This window comes from Gymnoscopelus braueri (genome assembly GCF_963280865.1).
Source record: "Gymnoscopelus braueri genome assembly, chromosome: 3".
NCBI classification, from domain to species: domain Eukaryota; kingdom Metazoa; phylum Chordata; class Actinopteri; order Myctophiformes; family Myctophidae; genus Gymnoscopelus; species Gymnoscopelus braueri.
The window spans coordinates 24,014,890-24,042,317 of NC_137612.1; the positions used below are offsets into that span (position 1 = coordinate 24,014,890).

General features: G+C 41.8%; 1 protein-coding gene across 1 annotated transcript; it reads right to left on the reverse strand.

Annotated features, from left to right (window-relative positions):
* Positions 1-1,582: 1,582 nt before the first annotated feature.
* LOC308082427 (uncharacterized protein) lies at positions 1,583-26,876 on the reverse strand. Its single transcript, XM_080424174.1, has 8 exons — positions 26,616-26,876; positions 13,146-13,259; positions 12,655-12,902; positions 11,766-11,858; positions 7,476-7,596; positions 7,225-7,277; positions 6,015-6,164; positions 1,583-3,904 (listed from the first exon to the last, which is right to left on the reverse strand). Exons 1-8 carry the CDS (start codon positions 26,701-26,703, stop codon positions 3,713-3,715), a joined length of 1,059 nt encoding a protein of 352 aa, XP_080280300.1. The 5' UTR covers positions 26,704-26,876; the 3' UTR covers positions 1,583-3,712.
* Positions 26,877-27,428: the final 552 nt, after the last annotated feature.

Sequence of the window (27,428 nt, forward strand, 5' to 3'; positions counted from 1 at the left end):
CAGAGCATCCCCGTTCACCCACAGCCAGGTGATGCCCAGGTAGCCTAGGCCGGTCCACCGGTCCACCAATAGTCAAATACATTTCTTTATTCAAATACTCTGAGGCAGCCAAAAGCAGCTCTGCCCGTGGACCCCTCAGCCTGTGTCAGCTCAAAAGAAGTGCTGTATTTGTCATCATTGTCATCAACTTCATCAAGCATCTCTGATATTTATTCACCTGCACTACGTTCCCCAGATAATGAACATATTAAAAAAACATATTAAAAAAACACTCTATTGCAATGATTGCCATCAGAATATAGAGCCATTTAACACAAACAAAAAACGTATTCTAGCAAAATACAATCACTTACTGCACCTTTAATTTGAGATTAAACAATAACGACCTTGTTTTGGTTAATTCAATTTGCTTTTTCATTGCAAGGTTTCCAGAATAAGTTCAGTTAAGTGTAGGCCTACATGTAGTGCAGTGATAGCCTTGGAACCCCCAGTCTCCACAATCTTTGGCAAATTGTTACATAGCAAGCAATGGCATATAGTAGACATAGCCTGCCTTATTTCCTTGTTGCATGTGTGCTTGAGCCAATGAATACTGTAGCCTATACTACGTAATAGCAGGGGGTTGCCCTGTTACTGTATATGATGATATGTGATGGTTTGGAGAGAGTCTATAGGCTACAGTACGAGGGTCATACTGCTATTTTTGGTAGAAATTTAACAAGGAATGGTTTTAACATTACAATATTTCTGTTGTCACTCTTCCAATATGGCTGTGCCACTGGTAACCATTGGTAACCAACGGTGCAAACACAACATCACGGGCCTCCATTAAAAAGCACTTGGTTTTACTTTATGAGACCTGGAATCCTTGCATGAACTTTAATCTGCATCATTCAGCATGTCTCACAGCAGCCCCCTTTTTTTCTTTTTTTTTTACTGAACCAAACTATCCCATCTAATACACATATCGTTGCTGTCGGGCAGAAACCTCAGAACTCCATATTTCAACATTTATGTATTTGTTCATAAATTAATGCCTTACTTTGTGGTATGACAGTGTCACGCAACATAAACTAAAATTGCAAATCTTAAAGCTCAGCCTTGTGAGCTTGTAGATGGGCTATTGTTGCTATGTTGGAAACATTTTGAAAGTGAAAGTTTTTAAGTGTGTCTGTGGGTTTTATAAATATTGAACCAATGAAAAGTATTAACAAGAGCTTGTGACTAAATAATAACTACATTGGATCCATTGGAACACGGGTTCTTGTTTCCATTTCCTGAAAAGTAATCTCTCAAGACAGATTCAGAGCTCAGAAAAAAAGGGTTCCCAGATTGCCTGAAAAGAAAGTTTTTTTTGTTGTTCTCCACCCGACAGTGACGATATGAAAGTATATACAGCTATTATCTTTCTTGATAATTGTTATATAATAAGTGTACAGGTGTGAATTATAGCTAGGCTATAGCTATTTTATTCAAATGATTACATTTGGGTAAAGGAATGTGTAATGACTTGAAAGCCTTCATGTTTACAAGTGCAAATCTACAACTAAACTTAAAGTGACAGAGAAGAGAGCCAAACACATTTGGTCAACAATCACAGTTTATGAGGCACACACGGGTATGACTTACAGAGAAAGCAGGCTATTTACACATGCAGTACTGAAAACAACCAGTCAAGAGGAGCTAAAATACATGATACCCATCCATGTAAAAGCTAAAATAAACAAAACAAAACAAAAAATAATAAACAGATTTATGAAGAGCTCAAAGTTGCCTGGAGAATGTTGGAATCTTTTTATATACCGTAGCTATTTCACGGCAGTGCAGTGCACCTCAAGAGAAATGTTATTTATCAACCTGGACTTAAACCCTCTTAGCATGTTTTTGTGATTTGCCTAATAAAATTATGAAAATACTTTAACATTCCCAAAGACACAGTGGTAACAGTCAGTAAGAAAAAAAAACAGCATTTGTAAGAAACTGTACAATAAAAATGTCATGACAAAAATCACAACACGACCACAAAAGTACATTAAGCATTTGGTTGCCTGTCCTAAAGGCCTTGACACACCAAGCCGACATCAGCCAAAAAGCCACACTTTGAGCGCCTGTGGCCGTCTGGCCGACCATCATCCATAGTTTTTGCAGTGTTTCCCATGCCGTTGGCAGTAGTTGGTCATTAGCAGTGGCCGTTCAACTGACTGAGCATGTTGAATCGGCAGCGGAGGTTTTTGGTGAGGAGAGCGTCCTCTTGTCTGTTCATGAAAGTGGGCTTGGTGTGTGAGGACCTTAATGGATAAGCATTGACAACAGGTAACATGGTTAAAATTCAGATGTCAGCACCAGTCATTCATCAAATAATTATACTCGTGGAAGCTACCTACTCGCAACTCCTCAATGTTTATGGCACAAACGTTTTTAACCCTAAATCAGTCTTTTAAAACGATAGCTTGACATTGTTCTCGGCACTTAGATGATGAATAGGCAACAGCTAGATAGCATTGTTGCATCCTTGAATAAAACTGAGACACAGCTAGCTGCAAGCTAATTAGCTTGTGCGAAGCCATGCCTCCTAATTGAGCAATATGGTGCTAATGTTTCTAAGGCATTTGTAGGGATGTGAAGGACAAAAACAGAAGATTATTTCCCATGATATGGTCGGTTGAAGAACAAACATCACCTGAATTTAAAACGCTGCTGTGTCCCTTTAAGACTTCATTTATTGCCACACTTTGTGTCTTATCCAAAGGTTAAGCAAACTGACGGGCAACGAACGCAAACCATTACTAAAACATGTCGGTCCTTTTAACACTACAAAAGCGATTTTCTTTTTAACAGGCTGGTGTCATTGGTTTCATTGCATCACATGTAACACCCGGGATTTGAACCCCAGTCTCATGTGCAGGAAGGGACACTAAAAAGCCAAATGTCTTATCCACTAGCTTGAAGGGGGATCCCCCTTGGCCAGGGAAGATATTAGGATTTTGGTCTTTAGGCAGAGGCTCTGAATCACTCTGCTGCACACGCATGATGGATCAACAGCACAACGTTGACATTAGGCTACTTTGGTGAATTGTTCTTGTCTTTTTTTGTCTCCTTTTCTTTTTTCCCAAATCGTTTTACTAGGCTGCATTTTTTTGTGGCCGCAAATCACTAGCGGTCAAAGCCAGCCACCCTGCTGTCCAGTCTCTACCCCAAACACAGCACCGGGACACATGGCTATTACAGCCAGAGCACCAGGCAAAGGCGTCTTCACATTACAGGCATTATTGACATTGTCATCATTGTACATCAGCTTCATCGTCGTCATCATTAACCAAGGGGTGCAGGCAGGGGGACAGGGACGGGGAAGGAAGAGTACGTGGTGTGGATTTGTGTTGAACAGAGGTTCTCAAAGTGGGGTCCAGGGGCCCTCAGGGTTCCTTGAGGGGGTTCCAAATGGGACCCTTTACATGTCTGTAACTCCGAGAGCGTACAGACGGAACCATTTCCTATTTGTACGCTCTCAGAGTTATGGGGGTGGTCCTTGAAATCAAAATGTTTGAGAACCACCGGTGTTAGAATGTGTGACAGTGTCTGGACAATCTCTGAGGCAGTGGAGGGGGGGGGGGGGGGGGGTATGGGGTTGTTGAGGTTGATTGATTGGCGGGGAAAGGGAAGGGCATGGGAGGGGACTGGAGGAAAAGGACTGACTGAGGTGTCAAGGTTTCTTTCACATCTCGGTGTCAGCCACGGGGGTCTGGGTGGCGGAGTGCCCGTTGGTGGCGGGTGCGGGGTTGGTCCCGTTCTCTGGCGGAGACTCCCCGTTAAGCCCGGTGGGCTTGTCGAGGGGCTCCTGGGGTAGTGGGGCCACGGACACCAGGGTGTTGGCCTGGTTCTCTTCGTCCACCTGGAAAGACTCCGCCTGAGGAAAAAGACACAGTATTTGAGCGGCGTATCTGGGGTTCAGGATCGCTGCTCGAATATTATGTTGCTGTTCAAATGCAGGATCAAGCTAAGAAGCTATAAGAAAGTACCCGGTGCATTCAAATTAAAGGTAGGGTAAGTGATTTACTTTGGTTAAAAAATAAGTAAATAAGTGTTAATTAGCTCTATATTCTGACTAGTACTCGTTGCTATAGAGTGTTTGTTCAGTAAAAGGAGTCTCCCATGTTTCTCCAGCTCTTTATTAAACAGAAAATGCATTTTCAGTGCTCTCTCCTGATTGGCTTAAATTTTGTCACCTACCTGAAAATGTACTATATTCTGTTTACTAAAGAGCTGGAGAGACCCCTGTGACCGAACAAACGCTCTGTAGCAATGATTACTATCAGAATATAGTACTTTAACCTTTTTAACAAAAAAAAGTTTTTACCCAAAAATATCACTTACCCTACCTAAGTTTGTGTAAAAAAAAAGGACATTCTTGATTAGCATTTTATGGTTTTCCAGCTGTGTGTGCTCAGAAGGATGTCGGTAAATAATTGTTTTGCTACGGGGATGGGGTTACAGCAAAATGGAAGATAATGATTTTGTTTGCTTCTAGTGTTGCTGAGAAAACCCCTATCTATTTTGACAAAGGATCCAATAAAAAGTGACCTTTTTTAAGAGCATGGTGGACCTGTGCTGAAACTGGAAGTGAATGATTTTGGAAAAACAAATTGCCAAGTGAAGGCAGATCCACATGCATTTCTCCTAACCAGCACAGGGGTGTGGCCCATATGAAAGTTCTTTAGAAAATGAAGTCATGAGCTTTGTCAGTGGAGCTAAAAAGAAGCAAGAAACCAAAACCATGTGTGTCCCCTGAAGTGTAGTAGAAACAGCAGAGAAGACTTATAGTATATAGTATAGTATAGTATGACCGCTTGGCATGTGAGTCAGGCACAGGACTCAACCGAAGGATAATCACCAAGCTTTACCGTAAATCCAGTCATAACATGTTATATAGGCATAGATGTGTCCGTCTACAAGATGTCAATCTACGATCCTCTGTATTATGATGGGCCATATAACATTTATTTAGCTCAACTGTGTTTTACTGCTTGTTTGCTCTCTAAGCTGTTCTTTTCTAGCATTATAGGGTGAATGTGTATGTTGAATACAGTAAGGAAATAGACAGTGATGGAAGAAGTACTCACATTTTCTACTCAAGTAAAAGTACAAGTTCGGTATTCAGCATGTACTTGAGTAAAAGTATCGGCATCAAAATATGCTTAAAGTACCAAAAGTAAAAGTACTCATGCAGAAGGTCCCATTTCAGAAGTTTTCAAATGTATAACATGTATAAAAATCCTTTGAAAATAGCAGATCTACAAGCTCACAATACGCTGTAAAGCGACACGTTGTGAGCTTGTAGATCGGCTATTTTCAAATTGTCAAAGTGTATAGGTCTGAGAGTATATAGGTCTGAAGTGGTTTTGTAATGATAGTAAAAATCTACAAAGTATAAAGTTTTCAAATAATTGTAGTGGAGTAAAAGTACAATATTTGCATTTTAGATGTAGTGGAGTAGAAGTAAAAGGACTGAACATTGGAAATACTCCAGTAAAGTAAAAAAAATACCTTGAGTACTTGAGTACTGGAAATGGATGTATCACCGAGCTGAGGCACACAGAATTAGTTTGATCAAGATTGATGACCACAAGCTTGTTGTTCAAGTGAGTTTTAACTGCATGCACCAAATCAAGTGCGCACCATCTGTTTTTTCCCTTGTCTTGTAAGAAAGAAAAGCCACGAGACTCTCATATGCGACAGTTAAAAAGCTTTTATGGCTATAGCTCCCCTACATATTTTGGCAAAGCTGATTTCGCAGGTATTCCCCAGAAAGACATCTTTTTTAAGACGTACTATACTGCAGATTTCTGTAAATAATAAAGGATGGATGGACAGTAAGGGTGTATTCTTAACGTTCATAACATTATCTCTCATCTCTACTATGCTCTTCGCAATTATTGATTTGCATAGTCAAAGGTATTTCCTTTCTTCCCCCTTTCTTGTAAAACATTGGCTTATCGGTAATCCACTAATCCACTCACCAGTCTGACACCCTTGGCATTCTTGCGGTGGGTCTTCAGGTAGTATCCAGCCACCAGTAGTGCAGCCAGTAGCAGGCCAGTGAGTAGCAACGACACCAGAACCAACTTTGAGTTCTTCCCCCAGCGAGGAACGGCCTCTTCCACATCAATCTGACGAGAAAGCAAATACATGAACATTACCACAGACGTTCAAATTAATTAACACAATATTTCATTGCATGACCATGTCGACGGAACTAGCTGATGTTCAAAAAATGGCTGGCTGGCTGAAGAACCAATGTGTCAAATAAGAGCAGTGTTATTGATAGTCAAGTAATAGATGTCAGGGTGGGAGACGGGGAGGAAGCAGGCCCGACCCCAGCCTATTCCCCCCCTGGGAAGAAAAAATGGATTCCAGCTGAGAAGGGAATAGTTTGTGGGATGTTTGCTTGTCACACAGAGCGTCATTTTAGCAGCTTGGGAGCCTGTGGCGGAGACCGTGATTGTCTTTGAACAGATGGAGCATTTCACACTTCAGAAACCCGGACGATATGTTTTGCAAACCAGTAGTGTAGTACACATGCTTATGAAAAAGAATCCTCCAAAAAAAGGAATAAATGTCTGTGTGCAAGACGGATGTATACATTCAAATTCAGCACTTGTGTGGGCTGGGGACCCCGGTTTGAATCTTGGGTAGGATATGGAAGCTACAGAGTGCAACTAAAACCTCTATACTAAATGATTAAACTGGACATGAGTTGCCTCTGTACTTGGTCTGCTCTTTTTTGCCTCTACCCCAAATCTCTTCGCCAAACATTGCCGATCTACAAGCTCACAATGCGTGTCGTTTGTAGATCGGCTATTTTTGACAAACGCTTCCCCCAGAATAGGGATGCTAGGGCTCCAGTGGTTGTACGGTGTGTGATCTGATCTGTGTTGCATGTGGACAAGCAACCAACTAGTCACACATCTAATCATGCACAAACACTATAGTTCATTGGCTGGCAAATACACAGGGGACATGTAAAAATACCATAATGACATAGCAGTAAGCATGCCCATGATGAGTTCCGAGTTCATTAGGCGTACTTTCTTTTTCTTCACTTTTCTTTTAAGTGGAACATCGTTGCATTTTTTTCCTTCAAGGAGAGCTTTCATCATTTCAGTCATTTCAGCTCTTAGAGCATACATTTGTACTTGAAGTTCACCTAGCTTTAAAGTTCTACTTTACCATATCTTTGATGTTGTCATTGTTGAACCTATCAGCCATTGCAGCAGCATCATCTGCAGTTAAGGAAAAGACAAATCATTTTGTCACTCACTGTTCATTCAGTGCAGCCCAATACAGTCTTAGAAGAAAATGATTATAGAACAGGCTGAAATGTCATTGTGTTTTTCATGCAAAAAAAGAACAACATACTACAAAGGGTTATTGGATTATTAGTGATTTATCTCTCAAATGAGTATGTTGATTGGACTAACCTTCGACATATTGTCCAGAGACAATTAATTCATTAGTGTTGTCCTCCTGGTAGATATCCAATTTGCAATCCTCACCGCACAGATCTTGAAGAACACTAACAATCTTAGCCCTGCTTGCTTCCTGCAAGTGGAACAAAACAGTGCATTTGTGAGAATCAGTGTATTTGTTGTGCTGACAGTTAAGATGTGTTTGGTCATTTTCATGTCCTTAGTCAACATAAAATTCCCTTGTCAGGGGGTGACAATGGGACCACAGTGTAAATCAGCTTCTGGCTTTTTTGTGTCATACTTTTGACGTTTTCCTGTGTACATGTCTTTGTTCTGTACATATTGTCAGTAAATCAATCAATCAATCATCAAGACCCGATAGTTGAGTGGCCAGGGCATATACATACAGTAGGCTTCAATGCCTGACAGCTAGTCCCCAGTTCAATTCCCGGACCGGCTGGACCATTTGTCACTCCCATACTCTTTCTCCCACCTTTCCTGTCTCTTTTACACTGAACTATTGAAATAAGGCAAAATCTTGTTGTGTATAGGCAGGCCACATATAATGTCTTGTGTCAGCTTTATCATACAGTAGATGCCTGAAGATAAACGTGAGGATCAAACATGGTTTGAAGGTAGATGGCTGGCCACAGGTGGCCAGCCATCAGTAGGTCTACTGTACAACCAAGTTCTGCTCGAGGGATTTATTCTTTGCCAGTGTCGTCAAGTGCTTTTTCATGGGGGAATTGTTGGACCCCTGTAAGACAGGGCTCTTCAATGTTGTTCAGGCCAAGGACCCCCTAGCTGAGAGAGAGATGAAGCAGGGACCCCCTCTATATTGTATAAAATTGTGTTTCAGATTAAACTCCTTTTTTCCCCCCTTGGTCTGCTCTTTTTTCCCTCTACACCTATACCTCTGCCAAAAATAGCAGATCTACAATCTCACAACGCCTCGCGCTGCGAGGCGTTGTGAGCTTGTAGATCTGCTATTTTCGGCTAAAGTTCTCCTCAGAAAAGGGATGCTAGGGTTCAAGAGGTTAATTAATTAGGACCCACTTTGAGAATCACTGCGCCATACTCGTATGAATAAAATTGACTTGACTTGCCTTGACTCGGATATCATTTGCATAAGACTATGTCAATTCCAAACAATCATGCTTTTGGCTGAACTAACGATTCCACCCTCGCTGTCTCTACAAATCTTCGTCTAACCCTTTGCCCACAAGCCGAAAACGATCAACTTTGTGTAACTCGCCTCCGTATGTAAGCTGATCCAAATAGAGCCACAAGCCTGAACTGACAACTGCAAGAGCCTTCGATATTAGGCCTTAGAGTTGGACAGCTGGCTGAAGTTCAAGAATGTAGATGTCCCAAATGGCAAATTTGATTGCAATAAAGCATAAAATACAATGCATGCATGCACACAGACTAAACAGCAGTGGTGGAAAAAGTACTAAATCTTTTGTACTTAAAAAGTAAAAGTATCAATACAGCAAAACTTATAATACCAAAAGTAAAAGTACTCATTATGCAGAATGGCCCATTTGAAGTTTTCAAATGTATACAAATCTTTTGAAAATAGCAGATCTACAAGCTCACAATGCGTCGCATTGCAACGCATTGTGAGCAATTTTTTTTCTTTTTCAAATGGCCGAAATGTGTATAGGGCTGAAGTGGTTAATGTATGTTTGGTAATTATAATCTAAATCTACAAAGTAACTAGTAACTAAAGTTTTCAAATAATTGTAGTTGAGTAAAAGTACAATATTTGGAGCCGAGATGTAGTGGAGTAGAAGTAAAAGTTCAGAAAATTGGAAGTACCCCAGTAAAGTAAAAATACGTAAAAATTTTACTTAAGTACAGTACTTGTGTAAATGTTCTTAGTTACTTTACACCACTGCTAAACAGACACATTCAAAGAGCACATCTGCTGTATATCAAGTGAACAATAGTAACAGGCGTGGACATGGGGTCAATAAGGGCTGCATGGTTTTGCTTGTGGTTTCCTAACCCTGTGTCAGACATGTGTCGACACAGGGTTAGAAATTATTATTTTGCTGTACTGGGCCTGCCATGGTACCAGAACACTAGGCAGACAATGTGTGCAAGTGAAGAAAACACAAGACCCTGTTGACAAATTCCGTGTCAGTGAACCGAATCTTTTCATTAATTTTGTCATCATTAATCTGTCGCTGCTGTCAACAGGCAGTAAAATGGTCAAGTTATATTACGTTCTTGTAGCATCACTAACACGTTATCTGTACTCCACCAGCAATTAGGAGCTGTATGGTTTACTGCTCCCAAGCACTAACCCAAACGGCCCTTGTTAATCTACCATGAGAAAGTAGATGTGTCTCACCACCACCCACTAAATGGCTGGATGTGAGATATCATCAGGACTTCTACCTCTCAATTACTCTTGCATGCCGTATCAGCCCAGATCAAGAGGAAATCCAGGCTGCTGGCTGACAGCCATAGCCTAAGAAGGCAACCCCCTGCTCTTCCCTGACCTGCCCCTGCCACAAGCCACTCTTAAAAAAAAATCAACAACCCCTGGGCCCTGCCGAATCCCATATCCCCTCCGTCTTTCAGCCCTCCAGACCTCCTCCACATAGCCATGATTCTTGCTAACCGCAGAGTCACTGCCCTGAGATGCTAAGGAATCCTTTTGATATTGTACGCACACACACACACACACACACACACACACACACACACACACACACACACACACACACACACACACACACACACACACACACACACACACACACACACACACACACACACACACACGAACAAGAACGTACTCAAGCGCACCCACATGTCTCCTCCATAGACTGTGTGTACTGTAGCCTTTAGCAGACAGATCACCCTTGAAAGCTTTCAACACGTTCTGCCCTCTCCCGCCCTCAACCCAGCACTCATGCACTGAGGTGCAACAGAAAGCCTCTTGACTTCGTCCTTCATGGCAGCGGAACGGATGTTATTCACGGATGTTATTCGCTGTCCTCCTTGATGGCCATCAGAGATGTAATATACCTCCTAATGAGGAGCAGGTTCATGCCTCAGTTCATGCGCCACACACTGATAAGAGCAGTGGTGTAAAGTTACTAAGTACATTTACCCAAGTGCTGTACTTAAGTACGATTTTGAGGTATTTGTACTTTACTTGAGTATTTCCAATTTCCAATACTTTTACTTCTACCCCACTACATCTCAGAGGCTAATATTGTACTTTTACTTGTACCACTACAATTATTTGAAAACTTTAGTCACTAATTACTTTTCAGATATAAATGATTATATTATGAAACATACCCACGTTAGCCCTATTTTATACATAGGCTATTTGAAAATAGCCGATCTACAAGCTCACAAGCGTCACATCGCGACGCGTTGTGAGCTTTAAGTACATTTTGATGCCAATACTTTTGTACTTTTACTCAAGTAAAAATGTATTAATTCTGGACTTTTACAGAGTATTTCTATATTGCAGTATCGATACTTTTACTTAAGTAAATGTGAATACTTTTTCCACCACTGGATAAGAGTCATGCTGGATTGAAAATGGTATTCACAGTAAACATATACTCTTTTACTTCCAGCTGTAATTGAAGCCTTTGCCTTGGGAACTGGCTCCACACTGTACGTTCAATCTTTTACACCATCTAGCTCAGACGCCCATAGCTCACATTTTCACACGTGAGGCTCTCCTCTTGATCTGGTTTGAATTTAGCTCAAAACTGCTTAGAGGGTTTTCCTCTGGGGCACTTCAGGAATGTTCAAGGGAAGTGTTTGCCAGAGCTGAGTTGAAGCTGTGTGTGACGAGGGTGTGCCATGTTTTTGTTTTCGTGTGCGTGTGCCGTGGTTTGTGTCCTGTGCGTGCGTGCGTGCGTGCGTGCGTGCGTGCGTGCGTGCGTGCGTGCGTGCGTGCGTGCGTGCGTGCGTGCGTGCGTGCGTGCGTGCGTGCGTGCGTGCGTGCGTGCGTGCGTGCGTGCGTGCGTGCGTGCGTGCGTGCGTGCGTGCGTGCGTGCGTGCGTGCGAGAGAGAGAGAGAGAGAGAGAGAGAGAGACATAGAGACAGAGAGAGAGAGAGAGAGAAATATGCATCCATCGTTTACACTTCTTCAGGTTCACTTGGCCCCTATTTTTTGTACTTCCCATGACATACTATAAACACCTCTTGATTTTATTTTTCTGACGCCTTTTCCTCGAGACAGATTAGTTTCCCCCTGTTATCCCATATCTTAACATGACAAAATAAAAAAACACGTGGAGTGTCAATGTTCTCTAAACTTACACAGTCGGACGAGGTCTTGAGTTTGAGACTGACTGCGTCCTTGTCCTGGATGGCTTCTTTGGTGACACACATGACATCAGACGATGGAACAGGCTGTGGAGAGAGAGGAGCCACTTCAGTTAATGCTCAGCTAGAATGATGTCAGGTTACTTGGGAAAAAGAGCCTGGTGTTCCAATGGATCCAAAGTGGTTATTATTTAGTCACAAGTTCTTGTTAATACTTTTTTAGGGATGCACCGATATGGAAATTCTTGGCCGATACCGATGTGTGAAATAACAATTTAGCCGATAGCCGATACCAATACTGATATTTGTTTATTCATTTTTGGTGTTATTATTTCCCCCTTTTGTGCCAGGGAACCAAATAAATCTTCATTATAAGAAATAACTGTTCAGAATCTGCAGAAACACAACATAATTGCCTCCTGACTCCTGTAACTTTAACCAGCAAATACCGATACCGATGTTGACCAAATATCGTCCGATACCGAATCCCCGATATGCGTCCGATATATCGGTGCATCCCTACTTTTCAGACACACTTAACCGCTTTCGCTTTCACTGTCAAGATTTTTCAAAAATAGACGATCAACATGCTGCAACGTGTTGTGAGCTTGTAGATCTTTTTTTTCCGCTACTTTTTCACAACACTCTTGTACGACGAAGACGAAGTACATTAATTCATTTACAAAGAAAACGTACAAAGTTAAAACATGGAGACACTGAGTGCCGCGCTATGAGCTTGTAGATGTGCTATTTTTGAAAGATCCTTCGCACGAAATCTTTTTTAGATGGGGCGGGTACGCAGCCAAATACATATCATTTTGGGGGTCCTTGACATGAAAAAGTTTGAGAACCACTGATATAACACAAAGTGTGAAGATCTCACCTTAGTCGTTGGCACTACGTTGGCAGGACCGTCACCCCTGGCAGGCTGAGGTGGCGCCGGAGACTCTGGCATGATGACGGGGCTGTTAGTCACGGCCTCGTCCCCAGCCTCATCGCCGGCCTCATCGGGTCCCGCAGGTCCCTCCTCCCCAGCCTCACCGGTCTCTTCTGTGGGCGAACCTGCTGTGCCAAGAAAGCCCACAGAAGGGAAGTCCCAAACTTGGCCCTGCCCGTGTGGTTTCGCCGTCGCTGAAAAGGTTTTCACAGAATGTCAAATTTAATTGAATAAGTGCGTTAAAGATGTATTTCGCCCTCCCGCTCACTTTTATATACATTTCACATTCATACTTTAAAGTGGACAAACCTAAGCAATCATATGATTTACTATTATGTATATGCGTACACTAAGAACTGCAATTCAGAATATAGGTAAACTATAGGCCTATCTAGAGTAAGTCTATATGACCCATAGTCCAGGTTAATGACTCTTACCAGGCGCTTCACTTGTCATTGGAACCATGTCTCCTCGTACGACCTCAGCTGTATCCACAGGTGGCATAGTACCGGTGATAACTTCATGTTCCTCCTCCTGTGCCATGACACCAGCTGTAAAATGATAACAATCCAAATTACAGATGACAGACATTAAGGCATGTTGAATGTACATCATCCACAATTATTAGACGGTGTTGACAGGACTGTTGTACAACAAAGCTCGGTGGGAACACAACGTGACCCATTGGACGGAGAGATGATTCGATCCCCACATCTGCAAATACATCTCCATCGGTGGGCGTTTGTCTCGTTTAAGTTTGTCATAAATGGAGTGAACCTAATGCCTGCTCAATTACTCTAAAGTTGCTCTGGATAACGCTCAGCCTATACAACGTAGTATCTAATATTTGTTATATATCTCATTTGAGAAACTCATTCCAGATTGTTTCACCTTTCACCCTGAAATCTGTGCTATTACTGGCATCCAGTGCGTCCAACACACTTGCACCTATAACTCATAATGATAGAAATCAACCCACACCCCTTTTTATCAGCCCCTTTCTAATCCCTGGGGGTTGTAATGCCATGGATGGGATCCAGCACAAGATGTTTTGCACTGGGGTGGGAAGCAGCACAGCAGTCTCTCTCACTAATAGGCTACTCCCGGCCTGGCCTTAAATCAATTAGGTCCAGGCACTGAAGACCTGTGTGTAATTAATAACTCAGTGAAGGAATAAACAGCAAATAAACCCTCTCTGCAGTACAAGTCCTGGTCTCACGCGCCAAAATATTTGACCTCAGCCACTGTCCCGGTGGGACTGGTGCTACGCTGTGAGCTCTTAAATGAACACATACTGTGAGGTATGCAACAGTTTTACAGTTATGTCATTTTTGCTATTAGTTCTTAGAGTTTGTTTTCATGATCTGATGTGGAATACCACTATGTCTTAAGCTCAATAAGAAATATATATTTGCAATTCCTTGGATGCATTCATTGTTATTATATTTCAAAATGTGAGGTGTATAGTATAATAATTATAATGTTGCTTTGATGTGAGAAACAAGTCCCCCATGGCCCAGGGAGCGACAGGGGGTTTGGTAATGGATCTCTATGTAGTAAGTAGATGACAGATATTCTTACACCTGCGGCTGACCATGCCATGCAGTTCTGAGCTTTGATATGCAATCTATCTGGCTCTCAGCTTATACAAAAGATGCTGCGGTTTCAGTGGCGTGATGGCGTCATTGTAAGGTTTAGGCACTGGGGGACACACAAAGTTAAGCAATGTGGGTGAATAGTCTGACTGTGGTACAGTATATGGAGTAGGGGAGTATGTGAGTGTGATGGTTTTCCACATAGCCTGTTAAACGGTTGAATGCTGTAATTGAATCCAATGCTACAAAGTGTCAGATAATGACGCTATTGAATACATCACTTTTTCTAAAGCAGCCAGTGGAATTACAGTCATTATTATATTCCATTAGAGTTCCATTGCATCATATGGAGGACCCCTTGGCCTTGTGGCCCACTTTAAGCTCTAACCTCTGACAGTGTATTTTGCATCATATGAGCATACATATAATAGGTCTAGACGGCTGCTGAGTTCATTATGTCAGCTGGAAAGTACTACTAACCCAAATAATTTGCAGGGCACTTTTAATCTCCCAGTCTGATTTAAAAGATAACACCAGTCCTTGAAGTCCTCCAACTAATAAACATGGGCCTGAGCCTGGCCTTGTTGTTCCTGAGATTTGCGCAGAAAAAAAAGACAAAGAACTAATCCTGACATCAACTCAGAATGCATAGCAAGCACTACTTTCACACAGGAGCTCAATTTCTCTTTCACACTCTCCCCCTTTTTGTCTGTTTCTGACACACACACACACACACACACACACACACACACACACACACACACACACACACACACACACACACACACACACACACACACACACACACACACACACACACACACACACACAAAGAGCATTACCTCATTCTCTAAACGCTCCCATAATGCTGCAAATCTCATTACTTCACTCTCCCTCGTGTCATTCCCGACTGGATGCCAGATTTGGTTTATTATTGTTCAGTTAAAGCCTACGGTCTAACTGTGATTGCAGTATGTTGCCCCTTTACATTGTAGTTGGTAATAGATCAACATAAATAATTCACACGCCAACATTATTAACACAAATACGTTTGTTTTCCTTTAAGAGTTATATGTGACAACTCCGTTTAATGACACGTTTGGGTTGTGCCTGTCTGTCTGTATTGTGCAAATACAGAGAGACAGGTAGCCTATTATGTTGTGCTAAAGTAGCTTCAGTTTTTCCTTTGATAAAGAACAATATTTAGGTCTGTTTGTATCCACAAACATTACAAAGTAGTGATTTATTAGATTGCTTGTATGTTTCTTACTTTTATTGATTAAGCTTTTAAACTTGAAATATATATCACTATAAGGCAGTAAAATATTGATAAAGTTTAAAAAAAAAAAAAATTAATTACACACCCCATGAAGCATTGAATTCATGGAGATGTTTCTTTTTGTCGCATTCCTAAGCCATTAATTTGATGACCGGCAGTCTCTCCGGTAGTTTTGTTTTTTGTTTGAGTCTCCTACCGGATACATTAGCATCTTTCCGCCGGTAATCAAATCATAGGCTTAGGAATGCGACAAAAACAAAAAAAATCTCCATGAATTCATTGCTTCACGGGGTGTGTAATTGATAGAAAACAAGTCATATTTTGGGTGAACTACTCCTTTAAGCATAATTAACCAGACCTGAGTTATTACTGTTTATGTCAAACTCATAAAGCACCAACCCTGATGTTGAATTTTAGGTTGTACCCTGAACGTGGCAAACAGTGATATAAATGTGGTGCAACTGGCTGGGTAAGGCGGATCTCTTTCAAAACATTCTTCTTCTGTCGTTTCAGACTATCATTGTCTTTCTATGGCTGGTCTTCGCTCCTGTAAATTATCGTAACAGTTTATAGCCTTATAATGGCAAATTACTGTTTTAAAAGCTTACATCTTCTTGAGTACTTTCAATTATTATTTTTTTAGATGTAAATCGAGTGAGCTTAATGGGTTGTTGCATACAAAAACATAATCCCTCTGAATTGTGCCTCTTATAAATAAATAAAAAAGTTCTTTCTTTTTTTGGCGAGTGATACTGTTTTATGATGAAGATATGGATTTGAGCCACAGTCTCCTCCCAGCCCCACTGGTCTTAGCTTAGTGGTCTTCTTCACATGCCAGACACAGATGTTCACACAGTAGCGACATTGTCCAATATGGCTGCTCATTTCCTTTGTTAAATCAGTATGTCAAACAGGTGTCACAAGTGTAGTGCAAACGTCCTGAGTGCTGAAACTAGCAGGTGGGTCAATAGCCTCGAGGGGGGAGGGTCTCATGAGCACGCTAAGGGTTAGCAACTGTCCATGGCAGCTGTCCGTTATGTGTGTGCCACCGCCGGGGAAATAGTGTGAATGCGTTATCCAATTACTGGCTTATTTGGAAAAGTATATACACAGCTGAAATGTCTCTGGTGTCTTGTCATTTGTTCCAGAAAATCATAGTTAAGTCTTTCATCATCTGCAGTTGATGATTACTTATGGGGTTGTCTGCAACAGTGGGACATGATGAATAATGTCCTATTTTTATCATTACAGTAGGTAGACATACAGTCAGTGGTGTAAAGTAACTAAGTACATTTACTCAAGTACTGTACTTAAGTACAATGTTGAGGTACTTTTACTTTACTGGAGTATTTCCAATGTTCAATACTTTTACTTCTACTCCACTACATCTCAAGAGGCAAATATTGTACTTTACTCCATTACAATTATTTGAAACCTTTAGTTACTAGTTACTTTGCAGATATAAATCAAAGTATATATTATAAAACATACAGTAACCGCCGATCTACAAGCTCACAACGCGTCGCATCGTGACGCGTTGTGAGCTTGTAGATTTGCTATTTTCAAACATTGAGCTTGTAGATTTGCTATTTTATTTTATTTTTTACAAATCTCTTTATTGTTTTTTTTCAGACAGTAAAAACAAAGGCATCATATTTGCTATTTTCAAACATTTGAGTACTTTTACTTTTGGTACTTTTAGTATATTTTGATGCCAATACTTTTGTACTTTTACTCAAGTAACATTTTGAACACAGGCCTTTTACTTGTAACAGAGTATTTCTACATTGCAGTATTGATACTTTTACTTAAGTAGAAAATGTGAGTACTTTTTCCACCACTGCATACAGTATATTTGATTAGTCTGTGTATTGTGATCAAATCAAATCACAGTTACTTATCTTGGGTGGGGTCAGTATTTCCAGTTTGTGTCAGATTAAACAATTGGGAGAGGGTTGGGAAGGTTGTCACCTTGTCTTTATCAAGGACATTCTTCACTGCATGAAGACAGGACACTCCAGCAATGTTATTGTGGTATTCAGGGTTTTACTTATTTAGTGTGGGAGTATAGTAGACCGGTGACAGTTAAAGGACTCCCTAACCTTTCCTGTATCTGTCTTGAGACCCCCATGCCCTCCAGACCCCTGGTCTAGACTTACAGCTGCACTCCCTCATCCATCTCTGGGTGGTCTCTTTGTAAACACTACAGGACGGGATGACGTCCAAAAAGGGAAAGATTGCCCACAATAAATCATTTTTAATACAAATATGGCATACAGTTTGAAGAGTGCAGTCGGAGGTGTGCTGATGTTACCATACTACCAGTGGTTAAAGAAGTACTCCAATTTGACTTGAGTAAAAGTAGCAATACCACAAAGTATAATGCTCTGTTACAAGTAAATGTCCTGTATTCAAAAGTACAAAAGGATTGGCATTAAAATATACTTACAGTACCAAAGTAAAAGTACTCACTTTTTTCAAAATTAGTCAAACATTTTAGACATTTTGTTTGACTAATTTGACTAAGAGCTTGTAGACTACAAGCTCTCAACGCGTTGTGAGATTTTCGATCGGCTATTTTTGAACAGACTAAGTATCTACAAAGTATCTAGAAACTAAAGTTTTCAAATATCTGTTTGAAAAGTACAATATTTGCTTCTGAGGTGCATTGGAGTAGAAGTATAAAGAATTTAAAAAAAAGTAATACTGTACTCAAGTAAAGTAGAATTACCTTAAGTGCAGTGCTTGATAAATATACTTAGTTACTTTCCACCACTGCACGCTTTAAACATTATTCAGTCATGGAGTGAGGAGTGTGTGAGCAGCATGTGTTGTAAACATAAAGGGCAGAGACTATTACTATAACTGCAAAGCATTTCAAGTTTTCAGGAGTAGTTGGGAGGCAGCCAAGTCTTTGTGATGAGAGATATGAGATGAGTTTATGAGTACTTTTAATACACAAGGGAATCAGGACTGATTATGTTCCACAATTACCGATTATACTCTAAAGGTTTTGCATTTAATCTGGATGTTGTGGTGAAATTATAACTCACCACTGTAAAAAAAAAAAAGACCGTAGAGTTTAACAGGCATCAGGCTAATGATGTCATGGCACCAGTAGTGTACTTGTAAAAGAGTTCTGGCAGATTCCCCCCCTCCCAGGATAAACTCTCCTTGAGCTTAAAACATGACCATACACAGGCTGTTGTTTATCCACAGCGCCAACATAGCCAGTAAACGCTTGTAAGTGCTTTATTTAATGTCTGACCAGCAATCAGTCATGCGCTGCACACACAAACAAACTGTTCCGACAGGCCCAGAGCCATTTTCATAGGAATCACTTCCCTGTAATACAACATACTCATTATGACCAAGCACAGCATTATGATTGTTTAGTCTTGGAAGTTGTGTTAGTTTCTATTTTATTACGTTGCTGCAGATATGAATTCCCAACAAACAATTTAAGAGGATTGGTCACAGTGATTTGGTTACACAGCTATGTATCAACATGTTGGTTTCACTTTTGTTATCTGTTTGAATGGGGGCAGGAAGATAGTATTGCAACTACAAGTGTGTGTCCTGTACATATCGTCGCTGCCGGTCGGAAACCTTATTATGTTCAATATCTTTACTTGTTAGAAATGAAAAAAAAAAACATGCGTTCCAATAAACCTATAAAGACTTACATTTGCGAAAGTAGAAGCTCTACAAAGTCGTAGGTCAGCAATGTTTTACTACTTTTCACTCTTTGGGCCTTGATTTATGAAAAAACATTAATAGTTGAAATATGGAAATATGAGGTTTCTGCAAACGTGCATTTGTACACAGTTAAATGAACTTGGAGGATTTTACTGTGTATATAGCGCTTAACACAGTGGTTAAATGAACTTGCAGGATGTTACTGTGTGTATGGCGCTTAACACAGTGGTTAACGTCCACGGCATAAATCCGGAGGAGAAAGTGTGAATAACTTGTCTAACGCGTTGGGGCCCTGAGAGTGGTGGTGAAGCCACGATCCGTTCCTCTCTGTGCTGTAATTGATACAGCAGGGTCCTGTGGGGTTATAGCCGCCCTGTTGCTCCCTGCGTGAGGCAGAGTCACATCAACACACTTCCTGACACACGGTGACCTCTCAACTCGTCACCGCCCCGGCCCTTCCACTCAGCGTCTCCGCAGGGGCCACAGACACAGCTAATTCCTCACTGCTTTTTACGGCACCCCTTTCCCCTAATACATACATCATACAGCCTCTGCTTCGACACATACCTACAATAAACACACACACTACGGTCAGTCATCGAGGTGGTCCCAGTGCGAGTCGCCCAATTCTTTTTTCCTGCTATCACTACATATACAGTACCGCATGAAGCTCTCGAGCATCCTCTAAGCCACCCTGACTCCAGATGTTATACAGATCGGGGCCTTGACTTCGCGGCATTCGCTGAGATTTTCCCACCAGATTGCTTTGGAGTGACGGCTCTGGTCTGGATATGCTCCGACCCCCCCCCAACCCTTCCCCCCCCTCCCTCATCTCTTGGGACTTCCGGATGGAGGAATGTGGCGGGCTTTGGAAGAGGACTACAAGCCCAAAGTTCCATGCCCCCCCACCCCACCCCCCAAAAAAACCCTCTCTCTACTCCCTGACTTCCAGTCACGCACAACTAATCCTAGCCATCTATTGCTGTTAAATTTGGCATTTGGCTCTCACACCTTTCCCACAATGTCATGTAGTATAATGTATAACCACATAGCAGGGGCCAGAGCAGAATGCAGGTTACCTTCTCTCCTCCCTAGAAAGCTATGCTCACCCCTGATGTATTTGAGACCTGTTAAATGGAACGGTACAACTATGGACTTGGCCCCCTGTCAATGGAACCTTTGGGCTGTGCTATTTGTTCTGTTTAATGACCTCAGTCCTGAGGCTGTGGCCTTACGAGCCCTGTGGACTCCTGTCCTTCTCTGCCTCTGAATTAGATCTGCACTATTACAGTACATTTGTATGACTTTATTTCAGTTACCGGTATATCAGTTTCCTCAATTAACATCATGCCATGGAAAGGTACACTATGACACCAAAGCCTCTCTTTCAACCACTTAAACCCAATAGTTGACCCCCAAGGGCCCTATTCTAGGCTCCCTCCTGTTTTCGCTCTACAAATATCTGATCTAGCTTTCAGATCTAGTATTTCCGATGAACGTTAGCTTGGGTTCAAGTGTCCCCCGTGGATGAAAAGAGTCACAATATTAAATTAAATAATTGTGTTCTCCCAACCATCATAGTCCCGATCACATTATCTAGCATTTTTGCCATAATCCTGCAGAGTTACTTTGAAAGGGAGATCCCTGTGCTTGCAACACGGGTCGGAGCACAGTGAAGTGTAATGGACCACCATGGCAAAACCCCAAACCCCTTAAACATCGGAGCGGCCTCCCTGCTCCACACGATGCGATGGTTACCACATGATGCAGTGTTTGCACAGCGAAGCGAGGCACGCAATCTCCGAATCTAGCTGTCTCATTAATCTTAGAATTTCAAATGAAATTGGCAGCGTTGACTGAACCATTTCACCCCCCCACTGACGGTAAAGCTAAATGCATACAGCCATACACATCCCAAATGTTGGTGTGCGTGAGGGACTCCAAGCCAACTAAGACAGTTTCTATAAACTCTCCCAAGATATATAACTTTTTTTTGGGGGGGGCATGAGGAATACATATGTGGGGAATGTTCCTCACATGTCCTCCAACAGGATATGTGTGAATTCCTCCGTGAGGAATGGGCAGGGAGGGCGGGACGGCTGCACAGGGTGGTCCGGCATGTGAGCCCCTGATTGCTCACCCCGAACCACGACATCTCACCGCCATCTTGTCTCCCACGTCTGACATAACATCCTTCTGATGACCTCGGCTGAGGTATCAGCAGTGACGTCATTACACTGGCAGACTAATTATACAGTAGGCCAAACCACTTAAAATAAATTAATGAATGATGATAATGATTATAATAATAGTGTGTACCTACATATCACAAGGGAAACACTATAGGCTAATGTCAGTTTTGTTCTTCACTGCATTCCTACTGATAAACCATGATCATCTTGCTACAAAGGAACTTCTTATTGTTGTTTACAACATGATACTGCAGATTTACCTTCGGTTGACACTGAACAAAGGTTGAGGTTGAGTTCACACTGTTATATACAGAGTATTGCAGCACTATTGTTATGCATTTTAAGAGTAGCATATTGTGCTATCCAAATTGCCACTTTGAACACAATGAAGTCTGAATTTGAGTGTCGTGCCTCTGCAGTGATTGTTTTCATGAGTCCCGCCAGGCTCAAAGAATTTGAATGTGAGAGTTCATGGCGGGTTGCTAAGGAATGTGACATCGGAGCCCAGTCCCTAAGGTTAAACATGCTCTGCAACCCAAGCTGCTTTGAAACAGCAGACTGCTGACCCCACTATCATGACCCCCTACCTCTGTCACAGCGATTAATAGCAGAATCCAGCCCGTTCTCTTCTCTCACATGGAAGGGGCACCTCACCCATCATTGCCCAGTAGCAGCATCCAAGGCCATCCTTGGGTCTGCTGTGGCTACCTACATAATAGTTAATTGAGTGTGACCAGTACAATGACTAGCACCAGTGCTTTGTAGAGATTTTTTGGTTGATTTCTCTCACTATTTATTCTTTGCACTTCTGTAGCTGTTGGCCACAACAAGAAATTCTTACTTCACCCAACACTGTCCAACAGCAGCTGCATTCACCCATCCAACCCCAGCCCTCAAGGCTGCTATGCCTGCTGGCCTGCCTTAATACCTAGTGCCTGGTTCTGGGGACCTCAGCCAGGAAACATGACATCTGCTTTCAATTGTGAGTATTATATCATCTACCGCTCTGATTGTCCACTACAGTTTCACTATTACTTTGACTGTCTGGGTTGAGTATACCCAATTAGGCTGTAGTAGTGTCTTGTTGCAGATTGAGGTCATTTTCAGTAACTTAAAAGATTGGATGTTGATTGAGTCCAGAGCGAATCTATCTTTCTAACCTCGCCGGACTAAATACTTGCATGTCCCTCTACGGGTGGTATTGAAAAAGAGTCATAGGTCTGCACAGACCATTTAAACAATGGAATGGAGTGCACTTAGTCAAAAGCCAAAGGGTTGTTAAGTGAAGCATTAATAGCTAAAAGTGCTGCAGGTACTTTATCAAATCTCTCTTTTACAGAAACAACACTAAACTTTTGCAAGTACATTTTAACATTGGCTAGATATTCAATTTGTCAATTAACCACTTAAACCCATATACTTACAGTTGACTGGTGTCGCCCAGGCGTCTGTGTACCTTTTTTCCCTATACACCAATCTCTTTACCCAAAAATAGCTGATCTACAAGCTCACAGTGCGTCACAACTCGACACGTTGTGAAATTGTCGATCAGCTATTTTTGACGAACGTTCACCCTATAATAGCGACACCAGGCTTCAAGTGGTTAATGACGTAGTAGGGTTCATTTTTAATGCACTTTCAGATTTAAATGAACAACTCCAGTACCGTCTTTGTCAGCTATTTTCTGCTGACGGACAAAAACACCCATTTAACATATCAGTGCGGAGAATTTACTTTCTTTTTTTTATTTCCCCACTAAGCAATTTGTTGACCTTCAAAGCCCAAAAGTGTTGGAAAATGGAGTAAGGAGTATTAACTGCAGTACATCAGTGTTGAGGTGGCAAACAGTTCAAAGATAGAACTCTGTGGAAAAGCAGCAGCCTGCCTCTCATTAGAAGAAAGCTAAAAGTATTATCCCAAGTGAATGAGGGGCCTTTGAGATGGAGGTTAAACGTAATTGTGTTATGTGTACGTAGGCTACACACTAAAATCCTCAGTGTTAATGTATCCACAACTCAGAGTGTACAAATGTAACCAAATGTACCTATAAGGGTCCATTTGGTTACATCTGCACTCTAACACTCAGGTGTGTGTGTGTGTGTGTGTGTGTGTGTGTGTGTGTGTGTGTGTGTGTGTGTGTGTGTGTGTGTGTGTGTGTGTGTGTGTGTGTGTGTGTGTGTGTGTGTGTGTGTGTGTGTGTGTGTGTGTGTGTGTGTGTGTGTGTGTGTGTGTGTGTGTGTGTGTGTATGCGCGCGCGCATAGCCAAGCTCTAGCACACTAGACTCTGGTGCTTGGCCTTATTTTACTCTAGCCTTATTCTGAACTATATTCTTCTCAGACAGCAAGTGTTCTGTTGTTAAGTGTTTTTCTGTGAGGTTTTCATACATCTGTTACTCCAATGGATGTTACTAAAACAATGATTCACATAATTACAGACTTCGGGCTTGGCACTGAGGTTAGGCAAGGGATTTTTCCCCATCAACTAGAGAGCCTCCTAAAACCACTGCAAAGCAAAATACGGGTGAGTGTCTATGCTTGAAAATGCCTGTACATTTCTTTCTCAAAATTCTATACATGCAATTTGAAAGAAAGAAGTGTTTACCACTTGAGCCCCGTTTTATACTTTGTCGCATGACGGTGAAAATAGCAATGTGATGTGCCGTGTTGTGAGCTTGTAGATCTGCAATTTTCCCCCTAATTTATCAAAGTTTTGAAAAAAATGTGTAAACTCTTTGATTCCATGCCCAAAATAGAGATGCCATATTTAAAGTGTTAACTGTGGTATGTCCTTCTCCATCACACATCATGGTCTGTGAAAGTGCCATATAATCATTTTGCCAACCATTGACTAACAGTAAATTAGCCTAGTACCTGTGCGTTTCTTACTTTATTTCACTTTTGTGACCTAAGGGTAGCTACATTTTGTCACTTTGAAACAAAGACAAGATAGGCTAGTCTTGTTCTTGCTAAATCTCCCTCTTACAAGTACTAATGACACTGAAAAGAAATGCTATTAAAGGGCATAATGCCATTACTCAATCATCCCTACAGGTCCATTTTCTTACCGGAACTCTACATAAAGTTTTGGCAACGCAACACTCCTAATGCCTCATGCCACATAACGGTTGCCTAAGTAACCGTTATGCTGCACAAGCTGGCTAACATCTGTGAAACCTCTCTGACTGACTTCATCACAGTGCAGTCCTATCCGTGTTGTTGTTGTGCTTACATAATGCCTGACTCATGCTCCGCCGTACGACGGTGTAGCATGCCAAGAAATAGTAGATCTACAAGCTCACAAGGCGTCGCAGACTTGTGAGCTCGCAGATCTGGTATTTCCGCCCGGTGGACAAGGATGTGTAAATCAGACTTAACAGTGCCCCTGCTCCCGTGGTTTGACAGGACTACCCAACAATAAAACAAACAGACCGAAAGTGACGTTTGTTGGACTTTAGAGATGAATGCCTGGAGCCTGCAGTGGAAATACGTTTTGAACTTGAAAGGTCTTATTCGTTTCCCTAAAATCTTTCTTCTGTTATTGATCTTTTGTCTCTTGCTTTCCCTTCCCCTCTCTCTCTCTCTCTCTCTCTCTCTCTCTCTCTCTCTCTCTCTCTCCCCCCCTCCTTTCAGAGAGTCTGGTAAAACAATGCAATGATATACCTCAAGAAATGATGAAATTCTCTGTGGACAAAAATGTGGAACAAAGTTCGGTTGCAACTCTATGGAATACATTAGCGGCCATACGGCTCCAAAGCAGATCCAGCTGTTCTTCTGCAGATCCATGATGTCATGAGCTATATCCCATGAACAAGACAGGAGGTTTGAATTAAGCAATGCAGCATTGTCGATATTTAATTTCCCACCACAAAAGATTACTCTGTATCTATTGCAAATGTAGGCCTATCTGCCCGGGATCTGGTCCAGGTCCACTGACGAAACTTCGAATAAAGCCCTCACCTTATTAGACGAATAAAAACATAATTGAATTTCATTACAATGAAAAACAATGGCTGAGTTCATTGCATGCTCATATTGAACTGCAATAACTTAAAAGTTGCACTTGTGTAAAAGTTGTTTTCCTAACATGATGAACTTATGTAGTGGGATTGTGAGCCCCAAAGTGACAATAACTCATATTATCAACATCCAGACAAAGGCGTTTAGCTTGGCGTTGATTAAAAACTGAGCAAAGCAAGCTCAATCTTTACTTTTTGACTCAAACTTTAAATGTACACTTTAAGATGACTCATTATTTACTCATTGTTTACACATTTTCAGTTTCGTTCGTGGTAAGTAGCCCCCACCCCTTCCTATCAACAACACCACATTTCTTACAATCCAATCCACATAAACAACCTCTGCCCACAGTCCCACACCACACGCAAGATCCACACCCATGTCTCACACTCGCACATACACACATTCACAGGCTGACTGGGCTCACGCTAGCACCTTCTAAATATAAATACACACATATCTCCCGGCCATGGAACATCACGAGAATCAGGTCAATGAAATTGCAGACATAGCTGGAGAAGGTGGTCCCCTAACCCCTAACCCAATGCAGAGGGAGAGTAAGTTTGTTGAGGGGGTGGGGGTCCCCATTCCAACAGAACTTTAGGAGACAAAGAAAAGGGGCAGCATTGAACCCTTTTGACGTGAAACAAGTTTAGTAAACAAAACGGTGGACTGTTTGAGCATCATGCATGAGTGCATAAATTCAAAATGGCATCATAAGTTAAACAATAGAGTTTCAAAACATGCCTGTGTCCACACAAAATTGCAAAGCCTCTCCCTAAAATGATCCCTTTGTTTGCCAAGGTATGCACCAAAGTAACGGTTCCCTTTCAGCATAACAAAAAAATAAAGAAAAAAACTGTTTTCCATACCATTATCCACAACATATGCAAGCTCATAGAGTACTGTTGTGTTTTTAGTTCTGAGAGAGTTCATCATCATTCTAGGGAGTAGAGAGGTTTAAAACCTCTTCATTTAGCCCTAAAAACCATTGAGACAAACGCCCATCCACCCGTACCACTCCTCCAGACCCTTCCTCCCTCTCTTTCTCTTTCTCTCTCACTGTAGATTTCTTACAAGTTTTAAACCACTGAACCAAAAAAACAGCTTTTTTTTCCACCTTACCGTTTAAGAGTGAAACGACGAGAAGCACCTCAAGAGCCATCATCATCTTCCAGGATCCACTGATTTTCCTTGTGAGTGATGCTGCCATTCTCCTTCTGTGCGTGCACACGTCCAGCAAGCTGTGAGTGAATGAGTGGGAGTGGGTGGGTGGGTGTGTGACTGAAAGAAGAAGAGGGAGAGAGAGAGAGAGAGAGAGAGACGAGGGCTAGAGAGGGCCACAGCAGTTTAGGGTTTCCTCCTCTCTTTTTACCCTGTGAGCGCGGGACAGGGGTCTGAATATAAAGCACCACTTGTGTTCTGACAGTTTTTATACACCCCCCCACCCCTCCCTCCCCTCCCTGACTAAAGCCCAACCCCACACCCCTTCTTTCACTGGTTTACAACAACCCTGCCTCCGTGACCCCCCCGACCCGCGTCCCCCCCCCCCCCCTCCTCTGTTGAAGAAGCAAAGGCAAAAGGAGGGAAAAGCACAAGAAGAGAGAAGAGTAGAATAAGGTCTGGTTGGCATGAATTTTTTGGGAGAGAGGGAAAAAAAAAGTTTTATGTGCAGCGTTCTTCAAATGCCTCACGGCGCTGATGCTTATAAATAGTGTGTTGTTCTGACATGGCCACAAGCTTTGCTGTCACTATAGGCTTACAGACATCCTGGATGTTTAATTGTGACATTAAATGAATGTTTGGGTGATCAATGGTCATTACTTCATTTAGCTATCTGAAGAGTATAGTAGGGGTGCAACAGTTAATCAAACAAATTGATTCAATCGATTTAAAAAAAGAATATTTGATAATCGATCGTTTTATAAAATAATCGAT